Source organism: Marmota flaviventris, chromosome 2 (assembly GCF_047511675.1).
Source record: "Marmota flaviventris isolate mMarFla1 chromosome 2, mMarFla1.hap1, whole genome shotgun sequence".
NCBI classification, from domain to species: domain Eukaryota; kingdom Metazoa; phylum Chordata; class Mammalia; order Rodentia; family Sciuridae; genus Marmota; species Marmota flaviventris.
The window spans coordinates 98,835,189-98,856,273 of NC_092499.1; the positions used below are offsets into that span (position 1 = coordinate 98,835,189).

Here is a 21,085-nt window from a genome sequence, read left to right on the forward strand (position 1 = left end):
GACCTCAGGGCTTGAGAGGTGCTTAGGGAGTCATCACAGACAGCTGGGCATGTGGGCATGAGTGTGGTCACTTAGGAAAGGAGCATGTTAGGACAAGAAAACCTGGTGGGGAGACCTGAGAACTGCAGCATCTAGTGATCATTTAGAAAAGGATCAGCCTCGAGCACTTGCTTAGCATGGCAAGGCCCTGGATTCAATCGCCAGCACTGAAAATTAAAAAAAAAAAAATTTATATGTATTTCTATTGAAATAGTAATATTTTAGACACATCGAATGATATAAAAGTAGAACATTAAAGTTGAACAGGTGTTGAGTGCTAGTCGGGGTACGTTTAGGAACCTTCCGCCTTTGGTGGGGAGGCTGACATTACCAGTGAGCAATCATACACATTAGAATCAAAAGGTGATGTAGGTTTGAAAGAAAGAGCAGAATGCTAGGAGGCGCGGTAATAGAGACAGTGGGGTGGGAGTTTCAGTCTTAGGTCAGACCCAAAGGATGAGAGCAGAGGAGGAGTCCAGAGGGAGGGCACAGTACTTGCAAATGCCTGGCCATGGGGACTGGGGGGAGGGCTGGGGTGCTTGTAGTGAAGTGAAGATGGAGGTGGGGCCAGGACCTTCTAGGACCTTTCAGCTTAGTATGGGTCTTGCTGTCAGCTTCCAGGAAAGCCCTTTAGGATCCTAAGCAGAGATGTGAAACGACTGGGTGTGACTTTAGAGAAGTTAAAGCTGAGAGTAAAAGGATCCTTAGTGGTTTGCCAGGCAGGGGTGGGAGAGGGAGCTGTGGGAGTGCATTCCAGAAAGAGGGAACAACAAGTGCCAAAGGAACTGTGTTCCACAGAGATAGGGACTCAGCTGGGGCAGGATGTGCCCTCTAGCAACAATCTTCTGTGCAATAGTAAACAGCCACCACCTACCTCCAGGCTTGCTTGCTACTAAGTGCTGGGTTGCTCATTCTATCCCCACAGCGCCACCCAAGGGAAGGGTATTTTTGCTAGCTCAGTTCCTTCCTCTAGCCTAACAGTTGTTTCCAGGACACAGAAGTATCAAAGACCCTCAGTGTCTGACCCTGGAAGCATTAAGAACCATGGTGGGATAGAATGGAGCCAGATCTGTTTCTCAAACAGCCCAAGGCCACCCTTGCCCCAGGGCCTTTGCACTGCTGTGCCCACTGCCCAAATGCCTGCTCCCTGCCCCTCCATGGCTGGCCCTTTCATACTGCAGGTCTCAGTTCAGATGTTGCCTCCTCTTCAAAATCATCCCTGCCCTCTCTGTCCCTGCTCTCTACCAAAACATTATCCTTTCCAGAAATCACCTCAGGGTGTTTATTGTGGCTGTGCTGATGGTCTGAGCCCCTAGGTAGAATGTGAGGTCCGTGGGAGTGGACCGTGTCTGTCTTTATTCTCCCCTCCAGTGCCTGGAATGCCCACTGAAGCTCTATAAATTCTTTGTAGGTGCATGGACATCACTTGTCTAACATCAAAAAGCTAGTGAGTCAAGCAGGGCTTGAATCCAGGTTTCTCTGAGTGCTGGACGCCTGTTCTTACCCATAATACACTCAACTTCCATGCCCAAGGGGCTTGGGCCGGTGGAGAGCAAGCAGTGTTATTGGAGGCACCACAGAGCAGGGGCTCGAAAGCTGGAACAGGTGATCGTTGAAGGATTTGGGGCTTCAAACACCCACCCACCTGAGCCTTATTTACTGAGCCTGACTGGGAAGGCTGGGAGGCTTCCAGTCTTTCAGAGAGGCCTGTAGGACGTTTGTGAGTCATAGCCTGTCAGGGCTGTTTTCATGCCACTTTCCCTGCTTTGAAGGCTAGGGGACAGATGAAGGAGTTCTAGGAGAACTGCTTCCATCCCCAACTGACCATGAGGCCTTGGACATGTCATTCCACCCTCAGGGCCCTGACCTCCTCACCCATAGGTAGAGCAGGTGGAGTTACAGCCACTCTACTATGGCTTCCCATTTTAAATATTCCACCATAGTGTCTGTCTAGGGAGGCAGGGACTGTATAGATTTCATTATTTGTCACAGCTATAAGCCAGGCCTCGGCTGAGGTTCAATAAATAATCAATGAATTAGGAATGAATGCATGTATGAGTGAGGAGAACAGAGCACAGCGCCTGTCTGTAAGGGCTTACAAACCTGTTGAAAGAGAATACGAAGTTTACGCATGACACATAGTTGTAACTGTCCTGGTTTGAAGACTGCTTCATACGTCACAGCAGGTAGGGCTTTGGCTCAGGAGTGACTGGGAACCAGCGTGGACACTTGAGAAGATGGTGAGCTTAACAAGCCAGAGTGCAAGACCTCTAGCCTAACAGTTGTTTCCAGGACACAGAAGTATCAAAGACCCTCAGTGTCTGACCCTGGAAGCATTAAGAACCATGGTGGGATAGAATGGAGCCAGATCTAGAGCGCAGGAACTTGGCTCGGTCCTGGCTCTTGCATTTACTAGCTGCATGCCCTGGAGCAAGTTATTTAGTCACTTGGTGCTGCCTTTACTTGTACCAGTTTGTAAGATAGATAATTATAGCATCGACCCCAGAGTGTTGTTAGGAAGACTAAATGAGTATTCATATGACGTGCTTAGAACAGGATCTGACACACAGTTCAATTCCGTATTAGGGCTAGCTATTATTATTGTTGTTGATTCTAAAAATGAAAAATAATCTTGATTTCAGACCAAAAGGAAAAATTTTTTTTGGCATGTCCAATTTTTTAACTTTTTATTAGTACGTTTTAATTGATACATGATAATTATGCATATTTATGGGGAACAGTGTGGCATTTCAATACATGTACAAAATGTATAATCATCAGATCAGGGTAATTGGCATATCTGTCCTCGGACATGCATCCTTCCTTTGTTTGGGGAGCATCCAAAACAGTCTCTATTAATTATTTTGAAATATTCGATTAATTGTGTCAACCACAGTTACCCTGTTTTGCTATAGAAATTACAAGCTATTCTTCCTGCCCAGTTTCACCCCTGCACTCACTAACAGTCCTGCCTCTGTCCTCCCTTGCCCTTATCCTTCCCAGGCTCTGCTAACTGCTATTCTAATTTCTACTTCTTTGGGATCAACTTCAGCTTCCATATATAAGTAAGAACATGAGGTGTTTGTCTTTTTGTGTCTGTTTTGTTTCACTTAACATCATGTCTTGACCAAAAGGAAATGAAGAGGAACTGTCCTGCATGCATGTGAAAACATGGACTTAGATTCGGAGAGGAGAGTTGGAACCCAAAGAGACTGAACTGTTGTCAATTGTGCAACTAGCATCTTCTATGAAGTTTGACATTCTCGTGCCTCAAAATCAAGCATTTTCTTTATTTTCCATCTGTCTCTTGTTTTCTCACATAAGAGTGAATGCTGCAATGTCTTCTATAAAAATCAAATGCTCATCTAAGAAACAGAAATAAATGCCCTCCTCCTTCTTCATGTTTGGGACTAGTTTTACATGACACCCTCTGGTCTCCTTTCCGCCGCCTAAGTGACAGATGGTACTGCCGAAAATAAAATGTCCTCCCTCACCCCCTGTCGTGGAGTTGCCCCAGCTGGGGCTCTCTTACAACCCCAAGTTCCAATGCTGATGGAGATGTTTGTTTTGAGTAGGCGACACCGGAAGAAAAATAGCAAAGAGCCACTTCTAGGACACAAGTTAGGCAGGGAAAATCCAGCCTTTCTTCTCTAGCTGAATGTGCTGATTCAGAGCCAACCAGGAGTGCCAGGGCAAAAAAAATGCCAGGGTCCAGATCACAAAGTATGATGGTGTCACCGTGCAGGCCTTGCAGTCCTGACCTTTGCTGAAGTCAGAGTAGAAAGTGTTGCACAGAAGTCCTCTGATGGCGCATGGTGACTGAGGGGAGTTCTATTTCCGACATGCATTGGCCACAGTGATTTTGCTAACAAAGGAGATGCTTTGTCAGACACGTTGGTGGACAAGAGGGCAAAGGCAGACTGTAGGTAGGCAAACGTTCTACCTCTTTCTTAACAAGAGCTTAAAAATGGCAAGGCACACCCCAGCTAAGAGGCATAAACACCTTCAAGCAAAGACCTTTATCAGCTTTAAATACCTGCCCCTGTGGGAGCTGCCTTACCAGGCTTCATTACAATTGGAACATTTCCCGGCTTCACATATGGCCTTTTTGACAAAGAAAATAAGAGACATAAGAGGTAGTAATAAAAGAAAGGAAGGGGAAATCGGATGATGATGCAGAAAGGCTCTTTGTGTAGAATAAATGACTGAAAAAGAAAACCTTGGTATAACCAGCAGATACCATTTCCCTGAGCTCTGCTAAATCTGGGTCATGTGAGACCTTTAGAAGGGATCGGTTGCACTTGGCGCATTGTGCAGGCTGGACTCTATGGCAACGTCCTAATCTTTTGTCTCCTTCAGATAATGTGCCAAATTGCCTATTTAAAATACTGACAAAGGAAACATCTTCTCATGTAGAGGGCCCTGCATAAGAGCTCTTGTCAAGTGAGTGGACCTAGTGACCGTGGGCAGGGAAGCTGTTGCAAGAGATGACTCCTTTCTCAGTAATAAGCATTACTTTTTTTTAATAATATATTTATTTTTTTTTAGTTGTAGTTGGCTGCAATACCTTTATTTTATTTATTTATATTTATGTGGTGCTGAGGATCGAACCCAGCGCCTCACACATGCTAGGCAAGTGCTCTACCACTGAGCCCCAGCCCCAGCCCCAGCCCCAGCCCCAGCCCCAACTGTTTTTCTTCTTACTGTAGTATTAAGTCCACACCAGAGGAAGTACTAACAACCAAGGGACACCCTGCAGCTCCTTCAGGGCATGATGTCACCCAGATTCACCACTGGCAGAAGCAGTGACCATGGGTCTTCCAGCTCCCAGCCATAGTTGAATTTTATGGTTTTCACTAAAGTTTTTTTTTTTTTTAATGGTTGATTGAAATCTAGCAAATGTTTCTTTGTTTGCTATACTTACTGACAGTGATCAATACCTTGGTGTTCTTTCATGTACTGCTGTCTTACTTGGGATGGTCTATGGGTGGTCCATTGAATATGGGAGGACAGAAACCATTTTGGATATTTATCATGCGTCTGCAGTCAATGAAAGGTAATAAGAGATCCAGATTTACACTTGAGGGAACAACTGACTTCAATGGCAGAAAGAGCATTTGAGTACAAACTGATGGGTTGTGATGTGAACACCTCCCCACCATTTAACAACCTGGAGAAGAGCCAGCTAGGAGACAGCCTTTTAGGATCGGCTGGGAGGTTGGTCTGAATGACCTCTAAGGTGCCTTCCTGCATGAAATTCTGCATTCTCTTGGGACAATTAGATTGTACCCCAATAGTGCTGGGCCAGGTATGGTTTTAAAACTGGAGGGAGGATATTTGCAATGCCAGAGGATAACAGTTAGAAAATGGGTATTGCTCAGATTAATGGGGTATAATATATGAACAAATGGGCAGTCACTTAGAGCCTAAAGAAGGCACAGGAACTGACAGAGCAGTCAGAGAAGGCAAAGATCCTAAGTTGTCTTGATTACAGATGAGGAAAGGAATTGAAGTTTTGCTTGCATTAACGAATGCCTCTGGCTCTTCTTTGTTGCCTGACATCTCTGTCACTTTGAGTAGTGTCATTGTTAAACCACTTAGGTGACTCTTATCAAAATGGACAAATATTCCTGAGATAAGGTATCTCATTAGTTGATCCATATCTAGCAATGTCTTTGTACAATATCATGCAACTACTTTTCCTCTCAGGGCCTGGATACCTGTGTACTCATGAGTTCTACTAGCTTTTTTATAGATGCCTTGAAATTTTCTACGTGAACAGCCATGTCAGCTGCAGATAAAGACAGTTTTATGTCATCCTTTCCAATTAACATGACTTTGATCTCTTTTTCCTTTCATTATTGTACTCACTAGGACTTCCTGTTGAATGTTAAATCAAAATTATGAGAGTAGGTACCGAGTCCTGTTCCTGACTTTAGGGGAAACACATTTCTTTCACTGGGAAAGGCGACACTAGCTATAGGCTTCACAAGTGCCCTCTTTCAGACTGAGTAAATTCCCTTCTATTTCTAGTTTGATAAGAATTTTTATTAGGAATGATTGTTGAATTTTATCAAATGCCTTTTCTGCATCCATTGAAATGATTGTATAATTTTTTCTTGCTTAATGTGTTAATATCCAAATTACATTGACTAAGGAGATTAAATTTTGGAGTCTATTCAGGCAGTTAGTGAAATTACTTGCAAATATCTCTGATCCTTTAAACCTTGGTTTTAAGCTCTGTAATAATGGTCCCCAAGCAGTTTTTACCCTGGGGCTAATTTAGCTCCATTACTAATACATGATTTTTCCAAGATCTAATATACCTGCCAACATAAAATAACAAGGAAATTTTTTTAAAAAGAGTTTATTCTGAGACAAATACCAGTGACCAGGGTCTGGGAACATGATTCAAGTTACCCTGAGTGATGCACTCTGACATGAAAGAGGTTATATAAAGTTTTAGAGCCATGTGTGGGGCATGAAGTGGTTGGGCTATAGTGAAGTGGAAAAATATTTCTGCAGGTTTCAGATGTTATTACAGCATTCTTCACTTTAGGGTTGGGGGAGGCTAGAGATCTGCTGACCTTAACAATACATTCCAAGAAATTTACCTGATAGGAGAATGTTAGGTCAGATACAAAAGCTGAGTAAATGGCTATTTTTCTAAAGGGCCTAAGATAGGCTAAAATAAGTTGGCTCTGGACATGTGACATTCCATCTCTTCACAATTTTCACAGTGTTCTTCTCGGCACAGGTGGAAGAGGCTGCAGGATCTTTCATACAGATGTGGCTTCTTCAGAAAACTTCAGTTCCTATCCCATAACTTTATGGGTCTCTCCACTTTGATGGGATGAGAACTTTTCACTGTGTGGGCTCTGAGAATTGCATACTGAACTGTGAATTCTCTTCCTGGGTCTGTAGAATTTTACCCTGCACAGGTCATCAAATAGCCAGAGACTCATGGAGATCCCAGTGATCCCAGCAGATCCCCAGTGATCTTTCTGCTGCCAATCAATCCAAACTCAGAACTGTAAGAGTAAAAGGACTTTATTTGGGGTCTTAGGAATTGCAACTTGGGAGACGGGTTCAGATATAGCTCTGAATCAGTTTTCTGAGAAAGGCAAGAAAGGTGGGAGCTTGTCTAGATTAGTGGGTGCTGAAAAGGAACAATGGCTTTGGGCTGATAGAAGATAAAGGAAAGAATGTATAAATAGCATGGAAATGTCCAGAAAACAAGAGTCCCCTACCTCTTGATATGTATATTGAGCTTCTGAGCATAATATAATTGTCCCTTCTTATTGTTCCAGATGCTTTCAGATCAGAGGGTGGATGTGACCAGGTGACAGCTAGAGTCAAGCATAAGTCCTACTCCCTTCATGGCCTCCATACTTCCTTATGAAAAGCTCTTTCCATGTTGTTTTCTCTGTAATTTTCTACAACACAGCTCTCTCCTCTCTGCTGTCCTATCTAGCAAATTCTAGCCATGTCCATCTCCCCAAACTGATGCTTTACTCAACTCAGGGATTTTGCTAGGCTCTGTTTTGGTTTTTCCCTCCCTGTGCTACTGGGAATTACTTCCCAGCAGTAAGCTGGAATGATCTAGGGTGCCCTGTCCTGTCCATGGTCTATGCGAAGACATATTGTCACTCAGATCTTGAAAGACTTCTAGTTGTGTGTGAGAGGATGGTAATTCCTATAGTCATGGCTCTCCATAAGTAAAAGCAGAAATTTCACCCACTATCTTTTATTCACCCCATTAGTCATCCTATACAACTTCACCTGTTTTGCTATTGTGAGTAGAAGCATTTTGCATTTGTCCAGGGCACATGCCTCTGTGGATCCTCTTCATCTGCTGTGGGGATGGTGCCAGACTTCTAGTTTGACCTTCCTCACCTTCTTTCTCCTATAGTAATTGTCCCTCTTGTGCTTCCCTCCTCTCTCTAACCTGTTGGCCCAGCCAAATTTCTAGCAAGCTGGGAGTGGTGGTGCATGCCTATAATCCCAGCGATCTGGGAGCCTGAGGCAGGAGGATTGAAAGTTCAAAGCCAGCCTTAGCAACTTAGTCAGGCCCTCAGCAACCTAGGGAGATCCTGTCTCAAAATAAAAACTGAAAGGGGTCAGGGATGTGGCTCAGTGGTAAAGCACCTCTGGGTTCAATCTGCAGTGTGCCCATGGTCACACACACCCACACAATTCTTTAGTGTATATACAGCCATTTTTCTGCCTTAAAATGGCTATGAAGGATTCTATTCAGCTCTGTGATTTGATTCAGAGCTGCTTTACCCCAAAAGGATAAAGTACAATTTTTGCAAAGTGGTGTACCCGGAATCTATTGCACAACAGGCTAATATGTCATTTCCTTTCCCTCAGGGCTTCCTGGAGCCACAGGAAATCCAGGGGAAAAGGGAGAAAAGGGAGACCCTGGCGAACTGGGCTCACCAGGAAATGAGGGCCCACCAGGACAGAAGGGTGAAAAAGGAGACAAAGGAGACGTGTCCAACGATTTACTGCTGGCAGGTAGGAGGAGTGCTCTCTGGCTCCCTTCAAGGGCACACATGCTCAGAGACCTCGCTGGCTTTCAGTTCAACTGTTATTCTGTGTCCTCTCTCTTTATTGTCCTTCCATTGTCCTCTGTTTTGCAGCAGATTCTGGAATTCTGTACTTTCAAAGAGAAAGCGGTACCTGTTTCTCCATGTGGGCAAGACCAGATCTGAGATCTAAGTATGAGTCATTTAAATAACTTAGGTCTAAAAGCCATAGTTAGATTGAATGGGTTGAAGGAAGTTTCCCTTTTCCAAATATCTATTGAAATCCAGCAACAAGTAAGTAAGCCACTCTAGAGACTTCCAGGGACAATTGACAGAGGTCACAAGCATTTTCTTCACAGTCAAGCTATAGCCATATAAACCACTTGACAGAGAATTTGGGCAAAAGTCAGTGGCTGATTTTCTAGTCCAGATTGAAAGTGATAGTCAGCACTTGTGTAGAAGGAAGCTTAGGGGCAGCACCCCACAGATAATCACATGATAGAAGGAGCTGATTGTCATGGAGGAGGAGAGGCAGAAGAATTTTGAAATCACAGTACTTTGGAAACCATCTATATCATGAAAACATAACTTTCTACTAATGCACTCAATACACATTTATTGAGTATTTGAGAATACCATCCATGAATCAAGAACTCTGCCAGTTGCTAAAACTATGAATATGAAAGTAAGCAAGGCACAGTATCTGTCCTCAAGAAGCTAGGATGGTAATAAATATTCACAATAATGACCCCAAGTCAGTTGCACAGCCAGACAGACAGCCACCCAGGCACAATGGATCGAATGCCTACTCTTCGCCAGGCGAAAGGCCAAAGCACCAGGGGAAGATCAAGTTATGTTTAACATACTTTGTTTTATAAACAAGGGATGTTGCTAGGCACAACATGTAAACTTTAAGGAGGGTCTGAAAGGGTCGTATATGTAAATACATGTATTTGAAACCATAAGATCATGTTACATTTCAGTCACACAGAAAATCTACACATCCAGAATTCTCTACACTGCTGACTAAGTGAGGGGTGACAAACCTTTTATTCAGAAAAGCACCATCCTTCTACCCAATGCAAAAGGGATAGGACAGAACTCAGTGCACCCTCAGTGGAGTGGAGAAGGGGCAGGAGGATTGGATCAGGTCCATTCTACCTAGAGATCTCTGCCCCTTCCACAGTGGTCATAGACCCATCTGCAGCCCCAGTGTCCCCCACTTGTTCACTCCAGAAAGATTGAAAAGGCTGACGTGGTCTGGCTGGGAAGAGGCAGCTAAATAGACTTGATCTCTCCAGTCTCAACCCTGGAGGTTAGAACAAAAGGGCTGAACAGCCCAGAGAGGGGCATCTTTATGAATTCTCCAGAACCAATGACCCCTGCAAAGGGCAACCACCCTCGCTGACCGTCTATAGACCAAGGTGTGACTGCCTATCCGTGGGCAAGATTACAGCTGTCAAATCATCATAGCAGTGACCTCATTGATTCTTACAGGGCAGGGCAGGGACTTTGAGACTTAATGTGGAGACGAAGAAATGGCTCTCAGAAGGGTTTAAAAAGTCACAAAGCTGAATAGAAGCAGAGCTGAAGGAGCTCCTGGTTCATCTCCCTCACACAGCAGCGCCTCTCATACCTGGCTGCATATGAGGAAGCTTTTAAAAATACAGAGGCCAACCTGCTCCCAACATTCTGATTAGTCAGGATGGGGCCCAGGCTTCAGAATTTCCTACATCATTTTCCGTGTCCCACCAAGCAGTCAGGGCTGAGACCCACTGACATGAGCCTGTTCAAAGGAGGAGCTATGCCGTGACAGCTGAAGCTGAGTTCCTGCTGTCTGCAGGCGGTGACCTCAGCAGATCACTCAGCATCCCTGAGACTCCAGCTTCTGAGAGGAGTGGTTTGGGAGACTGAGGTGGAGATCTGTAAGACTCTTAGCACAATTCCTGGCACATAGTGGGTCCTCAATACCTACTATGGTGGCTCCTCAACTCAGCAGAGATAAGTGCTAAGTTGATCATCTCTGGGAAGGGGTGAGCTCAGTGGGCCCCCCGGAACTGCTCCCTTGTCCTTTCCCTCATGTGAAACCCAATCTCTGTTGGTAACTCTTTATCAATTGTTCTCCCTCTTCCTTCTCTATCTCCCTCACTTCTTCTCTGTCTTTGCAGGTGCCAAAGGTGACCAAGGCCCACCTGGGCCCCCTGGACCCCCAGGCCCTCCAGGACCTCCTGGGCCTCCTGGAAGCAGAAGATCCAAAGGCCTTCGGCAGCCAAACATGTTCAATGGCCAATGTGCAGGTCACCAACCCCTTCCACTAATGACCCTAAATTCTTGATCTGCATCCCAATCTAGGTGACCAGATTGTTTAAAACTGAGGGGGTAGAGTTGCCCTGAATGGGAGCTCTCCCTTTGAGACATGCTCATGGAAGATCTAAGCCATCTGCCCTGGGAAAGAGGACAGAGAAAGGCCTAGAATTGAGCCTCCACCTATTTCCCTCATCTTTTACCTTCACTTACCACCAGACTGTTCCTCCTCCTTGCCATATCCATCATCCCTCTCCCCCAAGTGGTCTTGAGGACTTAGCTTTATGTAGCCACAAACTCATGGGAGAAGAAGGGCTTGGCTGATGCTCGGGAGATCAAGGGGCAATCAGATTGGTTAACCCTGCACACACATTAACAATAGAACTACCATCCCCACCACACTGATGTGTGTGTGTGTGTGTGTGTGTGTGTGTTTCAGTATTTCAGTGTGGAAGATCTTACCCTGGGCCTCACGCAGGCACTCTACCACTGAGCTACCCCCGACCCCTCCACTACTAATTTTTTGTTGTTGTTGTCGCAATAGTTTGTCTTCTTATTACTATTTTTTAGTATTTGGTTAACAATGCTCCACCAGTAATTTTTGAGCACTAGTGATGTGCAGGCCTGGTGCCAAGCGCTTAGTTCTCCTAATTCTCCAACCATCCTGTGATATTGGCATCGTTATTGTCTCCCACTAACAGATACAAACTGCCACCTGAGGAGCTAAGTAACTTGCCCAAGGTCACACAATGAGTAAGTGGCAGAGCTATGATTCAAATCCAGTCTTGTCTAGCTGTAGAGCTTCCCCCTCTCAGACTGTTGCCCTTTCACAGATGGAAAGACACGCTTTGGGACCTGACCCAGGCCTGACCTCTGGCAGGCCCCGAGAACTCATTCTTCAGCTAATTTGTGGCAGCAGTGGCTGTGGGATAGAAGGCTAACTAAAAATCAAGGACCACATTAGTGGGAAGTATTTTTAGGGTGGCCTTAGAATTTTTTCTGTAAAGAGGTGACCCAGGGAGAATCACCTAACTTAAACTGCGAGAAGGAACAACTGAATACCGTCACTGCAGTGGCTGACTTTGAGGAGGATCCTGACTGGAATTTCTCTCAGATTTCCCTGAAGGGCCCATGTTCTATTTGGTAAACTGCTCTTTCCAGGAGACATGTCAGGGAGAGGCACTCAGCTGTTAGAGGGGACAAATCTGGCTTTCAAAGAAGTCACTGCTCCTCCCCTCAATAAATGGAGGCTGATCATAACTGCCTAGCAGTTATCACGATGCTGAACTGCAGCAGCCTTGTTCCTATTAGACATCCTATTAGAATTGTATTATCTTAGTAACTGTGGTCATCGAAAGCTTGCTGGGAACTCATCAAGCAGGGGAGGAAATTAAAAGTATAACAGCTGGGGTTTTTTTAAGAATAAGCAAACAAGGGGCTGGAGTTGTGGCTCAGCAGTAGAGCGCTCACCTAGCACTTGCAAGGCACTGGGTTTGATCCTCAGCACCACACAAAGATAAGTATTTGCTATTTCTGGTATAGACCTATGCTGCTCAATAGAATATTTTATAAACACTAGGCCAGGTATGGTGGCGCACAAAGATAAATAAATAAAATAAAGTCATTGTGTCCAACTACAACTAAAAATATATATTTTAAAAAACAAGCAAACAAGAAACTTGGTGGACATAGTCTAAGGGATGTTTATGGAACTAGCATCTGGAATGAGGTAGGGAAAAGCAGCAGTTCTAAAACTGTGCCAACTGCATTTGCTTTGATTATTATTATTGCTGTTGTTGTTGTTTTAGGTGAGACGTGTGCCATACCAAACGATGATACCTTGGTGGGAAAAGCTGATGAGAAAGTCAATGAACACCATTCCCCTCAAGCAGGTACACCGACAAAGCTTCCTGGGCAAGGGGCGTAGCTCAGTGGCAGGGCACTTGTCTAGCATGTGCAAGGCTCTGGGTTCAATCCCTAGCCATGAGGAAAAAAAAAAATATGTCTTGAAATTTAAAAATTAAAGTCATAATTGGCAGGTAACTTTCCTTTTTCTTCTTCTGGCAGATTCCATGATCACTGCCATTGGAAACCCAACACAAATATTAAAGGTTACAGAGACATTTGGGACTTGGATAAGAGAGTCTGCTAATAAGAGTGATGACCGTATCTGGGTGACTGAACATTTTTCAGGTACTTTCATCAACAGAGGATCCAAACCTGCTGTAATTGTATTTTCATCTGTCACTTACCTTAAGGCTTATTCTACTTCTGTTTCTGAAATCCCTGCTATTATTGGTATACTAATTGCTCCTTATTTCAGAAAGTACAGTCAGGGGTCAGAATACATACCTCCCTTGAACATGCTGGTTGGAGAGCCTTGCAGTCCTAGTCACAGGGACACAACCGGGCAATGTAGCCTGTCCAATTATAGGCAAAGTATCTGAAAGGATACAACAACATGATGACTGTAGGCCTTATAATCCCCAAATCCATAATGTGGAAGAAATGTCAGAGGCAAATTCTTTGTGCACCTCCATCTTTCTCCAGGTTTGTACCATTCAGGAGAATACTTCTTGGCCATTTTTCTCAGATATCTGGTGGACCAAGGGAGAAGGTACAGGACCATCCTGCAGTCACACTTCATCTAATTTTGACCCTAGTTATGCTGATCTAATGGAATGTGGTCACACATTGCCTATAACAATGGCCTCATTCCAGAATGTGTCCCGCCATATGCACTCATTAGAGAAGGAGCTGAAAAGAAACAGCTTCTTTATTTCCTCAGGGCTAACTGGTCAGCCAGTAGTAACTGTCCAAATTACCAGTTGAGAAAGATTTGAGGCTTAAAAGACATTAGCAGTAACTGTTGTGGCATGCAGGAAAAGGCAGGAGGCTGTGAGAAGTCCATCCACAAATGCCAAGTATTTGCTATTTCTGGTATAGACTTTTGCTGCTCAATAGAATATTTTATAAACACTAGGCCAGGCATGGTGGCGTATGCCTGTAACCCCAGCAACTCAGGAAGCTGAGATAGGAGGATCTCGAGTTCAAGGCCAGCCTCAGCAACTTAGTGAGACCCTCAGCAACCTAGCAAGACCCTGTCTAAAAATAAGAAATAAAAAGGACTGAGGATGTAATTTAGGGTAAAATGCCCTGAGTCCTATTTGTAATACCAAAGAAGATTTATAAACATTAGAGAGAGGGGTGGGGAAGGAGGACAGGGCCTCTCTGGAGGAGCCAAGCCAATTCTATGATGACCATATCTGAATGATTTGTCAGGAACCGATAGGGAGAGCTGGACTTTGGGAGTCTCAACTCTTCAAACTGGACAAGAGACCTTAGGACACACGTTGCTCTTACCTTCCCTCCTTTTAAGATCCTCCCAGACTCACTCCCCAGCTGTGGTTGCTGGAGGTAGGTAATCGCCTTCCCCTGGCTTTCCCCCTGCAGGCATCATGGTGAAGGAGTTCAAAGACTGGCCCTCCCTTCTGAATGGCAGTTACACCTTCATCCACCTCCCGCACTACTTCCACGGTTGTGGGCATGCTGTTTACAACAACTCTCTCTACTACCACAAAGGGGGCTCCAACACCATAGTGAGGTGAGCCACCTGGACCTCAGCTCTGTCCTCCATGCCCTTTTACTGCACCCTAGAGAGCACCTACTGTGTGGTACTCTGATGACCTTAGGAGTGGGGACTGTGTCTTTTTCATCTTTATGACCCTCAGGCTGGCACACAAGGGAGATCAATCAGGGTTTGTTGACTGAATGCATCATAGGACAATGACAGAGCTCTCTATCCAAGCCCCTGCCTGGGGTTTATACTAATTGCTGGTCTGGACACGGGGAGGGGTGGGGGTGGGGGGCTGAGGCAAGGTGGAGGGGCCATGAGTAGTAACATCTGCACTTCCTCATCCTTGGATGAACTTGTAGCTCCCTCCAGGTGTCACTCCCTGGAGGCATCAGTTTTGTTTTGAAAAATTTGGGGTGTGAGGAATTTCATGTCACAATTGAGATCACTGAAGACTAGGGACGCAGCCTTTCAAAGTCAGGCATCTCTGCCTTCAGATCCACTGGTCACACCTATGGATTCTCACAACCACCCCAGCTCAGCTTACCTCCTCCCTCTGCTTTCCCAAGGGGAAGGGGAGACTGTGCCCCAGGCAGCGCCTGAGTCCTCCTGCTCTCCCCAGGAATTATATCCACAGATGCACACACACCAATATTCCTGTGCTGCTCAATGGCACCCTCTGGTGTTTTATTTTAGCCTAACGTCACTGCGTTGTTATTTCTGAATTGAGGTCATTTTTTAATCATTATACATGTTTTTGAGTCATCTAGATTTGTCAAAACAAAGCCTGTCAAATCAGCCCCTGGGAGTTAAGGGGCATGGGATTCCATGCCACAGTTTAATTTTTCAGCCACTTACCTGACAAAAAAGATTGGCATCACAGCCCTGACATTGCTACATCTCTTCTCAGCTGGAGACTTTTAATTTAAAATAATATGGATAAAAAAAAAAAATTCCAGCAGGAAGTAAGGAATAACTAGCAAACTTGGAGTTAGAAAAAAATCCTAAGTTCCCACTGTGGCTCTACTACTTCTATTTGTGGACTCATCTTTTCCTTTTTCTTTTATAATGAAAGGATCAAACTAGGTCATCTTTACAGGCCCTTGTAGCTTTGAGAACCTTTGAGAAGACAGTTGGAATCCATACACCTGAAGATGAGCAAGGTTAAGTGGTTTTCCCAGGGTCACATGGCTAGTAAGTAGTTGCTTAAATGTGAATTCATTCTGACTCCAGGGAGGATTGTCCCTGACCCTATACTGCTGCCTCCCTGCTTCTTTGGCTAGCACAGGCTAGTCACTGTCCTTTACATCCTAGCTGCCCACAGAGTTGCAAAAGGACCAGCAGAACAGGCATTACCTGGAGCTTGTTAGCAATGCAGAATCCCAGGTCCCACCCCAGGTCTACTAGCTCAGTTTAAGGCATTTCACAAAACCACCTTTTCCCACAGAAATGGTAACTTAGATCTATTTTTGTTGTTGTTGTTGTTTGTACACATTTCAGATTTGAATTTGGCAAAGAAACATCCCAAATTCTGAAGCTCGAAAATGCCTTGTATTTTGATCGGAAATACCTTTTTGCAAATTCCAAGACTTACTTCAACCTAGCTGTAGATGAAAAGGGCCTCTGGATCATCTATGCCTCGAGTGTGGATGGCTCGAGCATTGTTGTAGCACAGCTGGACGAGAGAACCTTCTCAGTGGTGCAGCACATCAATACCACGTACCCCAAGTCCAAGGCCGGTAATGCCTTCATAGCTCGGGGAATCCTCTACGTCACAGATACCAAAGATACAAGGATCACATTCGCCTTCGATTTGTTAGGAGAGAAACAGATTAATGCAAACTTTGATTTGAGAACTTCCCAGTCTGTTCTTGCCATGTTATCATACAACATGAGAGATCAGCACTTATACTCCTGGGAAGATGGCCATTTAATGCTTTATCCTGTGCATTTTTTGTCAGCTACATTAAAACAGTGATGAGCTGCCTTCCATTCCCCTCCCCTCTCCTCCATCCCCACCACCAGTACATTTCAGGTGTTTTCTGGGGTCACTTTTATCCAACAGAAAACTTTTCTAAAGACAAGTGAGGTAGCCAGGGTACTTAGAACATAATCTTATAGCATGAGTGTTTATAGTCAGTGGGCACCTTTAAAATCAGATTGCTTAATCAAATAGCAACAGATTGGAACTTAAATGGTGAGTTCTCCATAAACAATTCATTTAGGCAAGTTAGCTCTCCTTCCTTGGGCCTTGGTCCCCTGTTAATAATATAAACCATCTGGTTAGGGTAATTGGTAAGATGTTCTCTAATTGTAGGAAATTTTGTGATTCTTGGTTGTTATTCTTCTCACAACTTTTACAAGTCTGGTTCTGTTTTCTGGTTTGTCAGCCAAATGTGAGCAAATTTACCTTTAAGTTGATAGTCCCTATTTCTTGTGCAGTGAATTCCCCAGTACTGACTTATATTGGGTACCTTGGGAAAGTACATTGACCCTTTAAGCCTTCTTAATGCCATGTTATCCATAATTTATTAGTTTTCTCTAAATTTGCACCTGCTACCACAGAATGGCCATTGTCCTCATCTCCAAGATTAGCTAAAGCCAGGAACACTTGCATGCTCAGGTTTCTAAATGAAACAGAAGCAGGCCCGATCATGTTCCTGTCAACTTCTGATCATGTTGATTTACTGCAGGGGACCATAAACACTGAACCCTTGGGCACTCTGGTTGCTCACTCTACAGCACTAAAACCTGAGTGAATGGGCATTAATCTGACCAGAACCATAGGAAGCACTTTGCAGTTTCAAAAGAGAGGCACTATTTGTGGTTATTATGTAGAACCAGGGTGGGTAAACTATAACCCAAGGGCCAAAGCCAATCTGTGGCCTGTTTTTGTAAATAAAGTTTTATTGGAACATAGTCTCACTCATTTGTTTACAGGCTATGACTACTTTTGCTGGATAACAGCAGAGTGGAGTAGCTGCTGCAGAGAATGTATGGCTCCATAAAGCCTGAAACATTACTATCTGGCTTTTTGTAGAAAGGATTTGCTGACCTTTGATCTAGAATACAAAGTCAGCCTGATTTATGCAAGGGCTTACTCACCAGGACCTGTTTTGTTTTGTTCCAACTAAGAACAGGCACTTGATATGGTTGGAGTCTCAGGTAGAGGGAAAGGCTGAGAACAGCATCAAATGAAGTGACTCCAGCAGTAAGTGAGCTGTTCTTTCCTAAACAATTTAAAGGATATATCTAGTCCCCATGGGCAGGAGAGGATCCAGTTTCATTTGCTCCCAAATTCACTTAAACATGAATGTTTTCTGCCAACTCAGTCTGAACATCCTTCAGCCCCGTGCTGAGACACTGAGAAAAGAGGAAGCTGGACAGATTACTAGAGAGATCCTTGTTGTCAGGAAAGAGACAGAGGGAAACTCTTAGGTAGATCATCTGCCCCAGTTTGTGTGTCTTCTGAGACTTTTCTCTGGGCCCAAGTCTATTCTCATTTATTATAGTCCATGATTTCTGGGTCCTGGTTTATACCTTATTAATAGAAGGATTTTTAAATGTAAAAGATGTGCAGATTTAAATATCTAAGTCTCCCCACCCCCTCAAAATGCCCAGGCAGCTGTTAGTGATGTGTTTGTTGTGTTCTCAAGATAATGAGTCTTTGAAACTTCTCCCCCTACTTTTAAATTAGATAGTTGTATCATGTCACCATAGCTTTGTAAAAATACTCTTTTGGAATTTATGTTTTGTAGCAAAGTAAGGGTCTCATGATTGATCAATGTGTCTAAAAATGCTTGTGTTCTTTTAAATGTAAATGTATATATTGCTGTTTTCAAACATGAATATAATTTCATAGTATTAGTAGTCTTAGTTGATAATACATGAAATACTAAACCAAGAATTTAATTATTGAATTAGCATATCGCTTTTTGTTTTGGGGGGGATTTTTGTTTTGTTTTGGTTTTGTTTTTGTTTTTGTTTTTTACTGGGGATTGAACACAGGGGCTCTTAACCACTGTGCTACATCCCCAGCCCCTTTTTTATATTTTACTTTGAGACAGGGTCTTGCTAAGTTACTAAGTTACTGACCAAGTTCCTGAGGCTCCCCTTGAACTTGTGATCCTCCTGAGATGCTGGGATTACAGGTGCACACTACCATGCCCGGCTACATATTTCTTTCAGAAAAATGTTATAGAAGCCCCAGTTTTGATATCTGAGCTATCTCAGAGCTATCTTGGCTCTTTTTTTTCTTTTCTTTTTTTTTTTTTTTTTTTTTTTTTGAGGCAGAGCCTCACTATATTGCCCAAGTTGATATTGAACTTCTTGGCTCAACTGATCGTCCTGCCACTGCCTTCCTAGTGGCTGAGACTATAGGTGTGCACCACCATGACTAGATCTTTGGTTCTCTTAATTGTGGGTAAAAAATCATATGCTCATAATGAGAGAAGCTTATATTGGGACTTGTTTATTTTTTTATTTATTTTGCTAGGTCATAGTGATATAAGAACAACCATATTTAACTGATGTTTAATAACAGGGTAATTTTATAATCTGATTGACTATCTTTACAGAATTAAAATTATTAAATTTTCAATTATTCTTTCCTGGAAACAGTGCTTGATTGGGGGGAAAAAGGGCTTTGGGCTTGTTGCTAAAATAGAATGTACAACCTAATATTTTTAAGTCAAGACACTGTTTTAATAGTTTATATTCTCACTTATAATCAAAGTTGCTTTGAAGCACTTTCCAAGTGTCTGCACTTCTGATGTCAAAATCAAAACAGATAATTCTCTAATTCTTCTCAAATCTAAAGTAGATAGCTTTCTACTGGAAGGTAAATAAAACCATCTCTTCCAACCTCAAAGTTAGGCCAGACCCTATTTCAAAGTGTTTTCTTTCAACTGATAAAGTGTTCTATTGAAGTCATGCAGGTGGCTCTGGTCTCAGTCTATCGCTAAAGCACAGGTGTTGGGACAGAGAAAAGGTTCTGAGTTGAAAGTTTTAAAATGAAGAGTTCCCAGTCATTACCTTCAGTGTGTCAAGGTGAAAAGTCAAATGAGGCTGGCTGTTCTTAAAGAGCCAGGTGTCATTTTCCAGCCACACAGAGCACAATTTAGCTGAGTATCTAATGTCAAACCATCTGAAGAAGCGGGTGACAGGGCTTTCCAAGTTTCATCCAGCTGCTGTGACCTTGTATAATTTCCAATCTGTAACTACAGATTCTGAACAAAAAATAATAATAATGAATTTTCGTTTGTCATTTATTCAACTTTCATTTGTCAAATAAAAAATCATTGCTGAGTACAATTCCATGTTAAAACAAGTGTATTGTTATTTTTTCCTCTTATTAATTTATATGTAATATTTGAAAGAAAAATAACAATCCAAAACAATATTGTTGTAGAATTAAATTAGTTGCTCCTCTGTAGAAACTCTCTCAATTTTCTAGTTCCTTCGGAATATTGAAAAATCATTGATGTGGACTGTTTTCACTATAGGAAAATATAAAAAGTGGAAATCTAGTAACTAGTACTGGGTAAGCATAAATGCAGTGAAAATCTGCTAATATTACCAGCATGAGCAAGGCAACTAAAAACATAATATTTAGATTTATGTGAATTTGAGCAAGTTTTTAATCCCTCAGACCTCATTTCATCTGTAAAAGATGGATAATAGTATTACTTAGCTTCCCTGATTTTTTCAGGGAAATGATCTGAAAAAAATCTCCAATTCATGACAAATGATCATTGCTACTTTTATAGTTCATCCCTGTAGGGACCCAGAGAATCCCTGCTCTTATGGTCTTATATTGGGCTGCAGAAGTGGGCAGAGACACATGTCAGTAGTTTCCTCGTACTGGTCTGTTAGATCAGGTGGGTAACATTGTCACACCACCACAAACTGATTCCTTAATTTTGCAATGAATTTGCAATAAAACTGCCCCAAATAGTAAAAATAAAACAAAACAGTTGAAGAACTTATTGCTTTGACCTATGGAGCTTCCTTCTAACTCTCCCTAGAAGTATGTCCTCCACCCCTTTTAAATTTTTTTTTTTTTTTTTTACTTTGAGACAGGCCCTTGAACTTGCAATCCTCCTGCTTCAGCCTCCCGAGTCACTGGAATTATGGTTGTATGCCACCACGCCCTGTTGCTGATGATTTTTTTTAGTTGAAATATTACAAAGTAAAAAAGTCGAGTCCAGAAAGAAAATCATAGTCTTGCCCCTTTAAACAGATCATTCACACCTTGCATGTGACTTTAAGGTATCTAATATCACAGCTGTTCTCTGTAAGATGTAAATAAAATAAGGATGAAATTAATCCCTCAGCCTCACTGCTTTTTTTCTCCAAGCAATCTGGTATGGTCAATCTCAATGACTGTTTTAATTAAGTTTAGGTTTTAATTAAGAAGTGGTGAGCCGGGCGGGAGTGGTGGTGCCCACCTGTAATTTCAATGGTTTGGAGCTGAGGCAGGGAGGATTGTAAGTTCAAGGCCAGTCGCAGCAACTAAGCAAGACCCTGTCTCAAAATTAAAAACAAGAAGGGCTGGGGATGGGCTCAGAGGTTAAGCATTCCTGGGTTCAATCCCTGGTACCACGAAAAGAAGAAGAAGGAGAAGGAGAAGAAGACA

General features: G+C 43.1%; 1 protein-coding gene across 1 annotated transcript in view; it reads left to right on the forward strand.

Annotated features, from left to right (window-relative positions):
• The window catches only part of Gldn (gliomedin), a 63,548-nt gene extending 47,122 nt beyond the window's left edge, over positions 1–16,426 (forward strand). The window contains exons 5-10 of the mRNA XM_027926110.3: positions 8,413–8,559; positions 10,739–10,867; positions 12,683–12,766; positions 12,942–13,067; positions 14,328–14,478; positions 15,949–16,426. Coding sequence (XP_027781911.3) covers positions 8,413–8,559; positions 10,739–10,867; positions 12,683–12,766; positions 12,942–13,067; positions 14,328–14,478; positions 15,949–16,426 — 1,115 coding nt within the window. The remainder of the gene's footprint in view (positions 1–8,412; positions 8,560–10,738; positions 10,868–12,682; positions 12,767–12,941; positions 13,068–14,327; positions 14,479–15,948) is intronic.
• Positions 16,427–21,085: the final 4,659 nt, after the last annotated feature.